This window comes from Fukomys damarensis, unplaced genomic scaffold, assembly GCF_012274545.1.
Source record: "Fukomys damarensis isolate Sample0158 unplaced genomic scaffold, DMR_v1.0_HiC HiC_scaffold_18, whole genome shotgun sequence".
In the NCBI taxonomy this organism is placed as follows: domain Eukaryota; kingdom Metazoa; phylum Chordata; class Mammalia; order Rodentia; family Bathyergidae; genus Fukomys; species Fukomys damarensis.
In genome coordinates, this window is record NW_022900930.1 from 31227468 (window position 1) to 31232389 (window position 4922).

At 49.9% G+C, this 4922-nt stretch overlaps 1 protein-coding gene across 1 annotated transcript; it reads left to right on the forward strand.

Moving 5' to 3' along the window:
• Hand2 (heart and neural crest derivatives expressed 2) lies at positions 1-2287 on the forward strand (the record flags this gene model as incomplete). Its single annotated transcript, XM_010629894.3, has 2 exons — positions 1-288; positions 1540-2287. Coding segments are annotated over 2 exons (387 nt in total), but the record flags the coding sequence as incomplete, so codon positions are not given.
• Between the last annotated feature and the right edge of the window lie 2635 nt (positions 2288-4922).

The window sequence follows — 4922 nt, forward strand, 5'->3', positions numbered from 1 at the left end:
CCGGGCCTGGGGGGGCCGCGCCCGGTGAAGCGCCGGGGCACCGCCAACCGCAAGGAGCGGCGCAGGACTCAGAGCATCAATAGCGCCTTCGCCGAACTGCGCGAGTGCATTCCCAACGTGCCCGCCGACACCAAACTCTCCAAAATCAAGACGCTGCGCCTGGCCACCAGCTACATCGCCTACCTCATGGACCTCCTGGCCAAGGACGACCAGAACGGCGAGGCGGAGGCCTTCAAGGCGGAGATCAAGAAGACAGACGTGAAAGAGGAGAAACGGAAGAAGGAGCTGGTCAGTACCGGGGGACAGAGGGCGGTCGGGAGTGTGGGTTTAGGGGCCGCTGCTCCGGACTTCTTCCCAGTCTGGCTGAGAGGAAGCACCCCGCATTCTTTGGCTAAGTGAATTACACCAGGTTGTGCCGGGGATGGCTTCCTGCTTGGGGGAGGATTCTGCTGAAGGCGGAGAGGTCTTAGTAGAGACGCTTGGCAATTCTGACAGTCCCTCCAGGCACTTAGGAAGAGCTTCCCAAACTCGTTATCCAGAATGATGGCGCACTGGCCCGGACCCCTCATTCCGTACCCTTTAGAGCCTTCATTTGGCCTCTAATCTGACCTTGCTTTCAGGTATTTCTGATGAAAGAATAAATTCCAATTATTTCACCCTCTAAAAACGAGATTGCCACTGATTCTGAACTCTAAGAGAGTTTTATAGTTGCCCTTACTTCTATGTCCAAAAGACATAAAGGTAAATATTAGCATAAGTACTTTGAACCTCAAAGTACAGCTCAAGTTTCTCTTTGGCTGTGATGTTTTACTTGAACAAGCCAGTACATTTTAAAACAAAAATTTAAAAATTACTATAGTAGTTGTTATTAGGAGTAACACTAAATGTTACTGAGCCATTTAAAATTTCCTCAGGTTCCTATCAAGTGCCCACAGCATGGTAGTGTGCAGGACACCAGGCTATTGCCATGTACACCTGAAAAATAATTCCATTTCTTGAGACGGGTCTCCTTTTGGGCAACCGACCCTTTGATGGCTGCATAAGCAAATGACTAGAAATTTCACAGGCCTTAGAGGAGCTTCTGAGTTGGAAGCCTAGAGCCAATGGCTGAAAGGCCCTGGCTGAGCAGAGTGGCCTTCGGCCCATTTTTCTTAGAACGTGGATCTGGGATTGCTACTGAAAACAGAAGGCGCATTTAGCACCCACCCAGCCCCACTATCGACCGCACTTACATCTGAGTCAGAAAAAAAAAAAAAAAAAAGACCCTGGGCTCCTCTGTAAAGAACTCAAAAGTGGGAGATTGTTTATAAACTTGCTGATCTGGTAGTTGAGCACTGCAGCACGGAGGCCATGGTGGTAGCCAGGGCACTGCAGACCCTAGCTCACTTTTCTGCAGGGCCTGGGACTTGGAGCCGACCCTCCTCCTCGTTCTCCCTGTCTCTCACTCTCCTGGCCCAGGAAATGCTGGGGTAGCTTGGGACCAGGTATCCTCTCTGATTTTCTTTCCTTTCTTCTCCTTCTTGCCTCCTGTCTACCCAGAACGAAATCTTGAAAAGCACAGTAAGCAGCAATGACAAGAAAACCAAAGGCCGGACAGGCTGGCCGCAGCACGTCTGGGCCCTGGAGCTCAAGCAGTGAGGAAGAGGAGGAGGAAGAGGAGAGAGCGAGTGAGCAGGGGCCAAAGGGCCAGACACAGACCCAGGACTCCCGGCAAGCCCTCGGCTCCGGCTCCGGCTCTGGCTCCGCTCTGAGGACTACTTGCATTTGGATCACCCGGTTTATTTATGTGCAATTTCCATCCCCCTCTCTTTGCCCCCCTTTGAGGCATCTGTTCCCCACCTCCCCCTCCAAAAAAGTGGATATTTGAAGAAAAGCATTCCATATTTTAATATGAAGAGGACACTCCCACGTGGTAAGGGATCCCTTCGACTCATAGATTTTGTGTGTGTGAATGTTCCCTGTTGGCTGTGTAGACACTACCGTTGCCCCTCCTCACCTAACCAGCCCCTTCCAGATAAAGACAGCAGACACTAGTGCATATGTGAAGTGTATCTTTAATTCCTGGCCTTTGGATATAAATATTCCTGGGGATTATAAAGTTTTATTTCAAAGCAGAAAACAGGGCCACTAACATTTCCGTTGGGGTCAGTAACTAGTGCTGTCCTTTCATTAGTGACCATTCCCTATTCAAAGATGTTTCCAACAGCTACTTGTTTTGTGCACTTCTGTCCTCTAAAACTAAGTGGAATTTAATTAATATTGAAGGTGTAAACATTGTAAGTATTCAATAAACCACTGTGTGTTTTTTTTTTACAAAAATCCTAATCTTTTAATGGTTGATACCTCAGAAGAATTTTGAAAACAAAGCTGTTATACTTGTTTTCATAATATTTAAATATTCAGAAGTAAACTAAATTATCATACCTGCCTCTAACTTTATTTGAAAGAATCAGTGGTTCTGATCAATCAGCATGTCTTCCCTGTCCCAGTGCAGCTAAGGAGGCACTGTTAAGAGATGTGCCCTTGGTGAAAATTCTGCCATCACCCTGGGCACTAAGTCTTGTTCCTTTCCTTCTCCCCCAAGCTCCCAGGAGACCAGTGAGTGACCTGTAGGACACGTGTCTGGGCCACAGAATGGCCTGCAGTTGTCTCAGAAGGTGGGAAGGCATCCTTATTTTCCTGAAATCAATCAGATGCCTGCCGTGGGGGCTTGGATCTGTGTTTGGTGAGAGGTTTTCAGTGGAGAAGGTGTCAGAAGAATCCCAGGCATTATTACAGCCTCAGGAAATACTCTAGGGTGTTTGGTTTAAAATATAGGGGGATAAAAGGAAAGGAAAGAAAAAGAGAAGGTTTTGATTGTAGTTTTGATTCTAGATTGGAAGGATTCTCTTCTGAGCAGGCGGGCAGGGGGGGGCTTTTGAAAAAACCATATGATTAGGTAACAAGGAATTTTACGTCAAGTAAGAAATCGTGAACAAGACCACAGATTTAAAGGGGGGCACAGGGTGGGTTAGATTTACAAGGAGCTACAAGGAACTCAATATTAACTGTGCGGTGTCTGAAGTCTTCCCGGCAGCATCACAGCAGAGCGAGCTACAAGCTACCCCGACTACCGAGGACTTCGCCCCGCCGGGGTTCTGGGGTCCCAGAGTCCGGTGATATCCGGGAAGAAAGTCCCTGAGGCCTCTTCCTCCCACCCCCACCACCCCCACCCCAAAGATTTGGCTAGAGCTCGACTCTGCTCTGGAAATCAGAGAAACTGAAGAACTGAAGTGCTTGCTATAAAGTACTAACTGCTAGCCTGGAGAGGAGGAAGAGGGAAGGGGCAGGGAGAAAGGTAAAGCAAGTAAAAAGCGGCTTGTTTCGAGAAAGGCCACGTACGGGACTCTGCGGTCGGAGAGGCTGGCCAGAGGGTTTCCATCTTGGAACCCACTCTGGGTGGTGTTTGCGCCTTGCCTTCGGTCACAGACCCTCCGATGACACCCCAAGGGTTTCCATGCCTCACTGGTGCCTGCTGTGACATGGTCGCAGGCCACAGGCTAGATCAGGCCCGCGGGGGCGAATTCGCAAGTGCCTGGGAAAGATGAGCGAGTGGCTTTGCGGACTTCTTCGTGCAGCTGACAACAGGAGGGCGCCGGGTTAGAACAACTCGGCCAAAGCGATCTGAACTCTCTCCCTACAGGTCAGCCGGCGCTGAGCCGACCTGGGCGGGGGGCTGTGTTTACAGACACTTGCCTTTGTTTATAGCACTGGGAGGTGGGGGGAGGCGCGCCCTGCTTTTCTGCGGCTCTCTCAATCCTTGTGGGTCTGGCCGACTGGCTGCCCCTCTCTGGTCTCCAGCCTCCTTTATTTTACACTCTCAGGAGAAAGGTCCTAGAGGAGAAAGAAAGAAGTCCACCAAATTGATGGGGTGGATAAATGGTGGTGGAAGCTGCAAGGTTATAAAAACAAGAACAGAAAGAAGTTATGTTCACCACACACGTGTGCATGTGAGTGCCTCGGGTAGCTGATCTTCCCATCTGGGCCCTAATGCACTTAGGCTGGTTTAACACTTTTTCTGGTTTATTAAGCACCCACAGAAGGGAACCCAAAGATCCTGGAGCACTGTCACTATGCTCCCGCTTGCTAATACGCAGGCATTTTGACCTATGCTCCAAGCACCTGGCTTAGGCAGGGCTCAAGTCTGCTGGCCTCCTCTCCCTCCTGCCTGGCCTTCTCATCCTCACTGCCAGCAGCACCAAGCCTGGGTGCCCTGTGTGCTTTGCCAGTCCACATTGCTGGGAAGCCCAGCAGACTCAATTCCCCAGACCACAGAAGGGCTCCAGCGACCTCTCATCTTCAGCAACCAAACCTGCTAACTGAAAGCATATTCCAGTTGGCCAAAGACCAACATCGGGACACCCCAAATTATCCCTTCCCTCAGCAGACCAACACCCCAGTACCCCAAGGCTCCCTGCCACCCAGCATTTCTACTGCGAGTAGTCCAAGTTCTGAGCAGTTAAGCAGCCATTTCTTTTGCATTTCTGTGCTTTTCTTCTCAATTTGTTCTTTTTTAACTACTTTTCTTCTCTGTTAAAAAAAAAAGAGTTTCCAACCTCCTGCTTGCCAGCCTGCCTAAAAGACCTCTGTTTTAATTGCTTGGATAATGTAGTTGCTGCCATTTTGTTAAGAGCAATCACTCCTGCAGCGAAATCACAAGCCCTCTAGACAGGCCGGAGCCGACAAAAATGTAGGATTTGACGTTAAAAGCTAAATGGGAAGCCAGGGCGGCGGAAGGTAAATTGATGGTAGATCTGGCTGTCAGGGCTTGGTCCCAGACTGCTGCGCAGGCCGAAAGCCTGATAACCTTGGAGCAGCAGCAGGCAAGGGATCAGCCATTGTGGGTGTGGGTGCGCATGCAGACCACTCTCAACTTGGGAAGG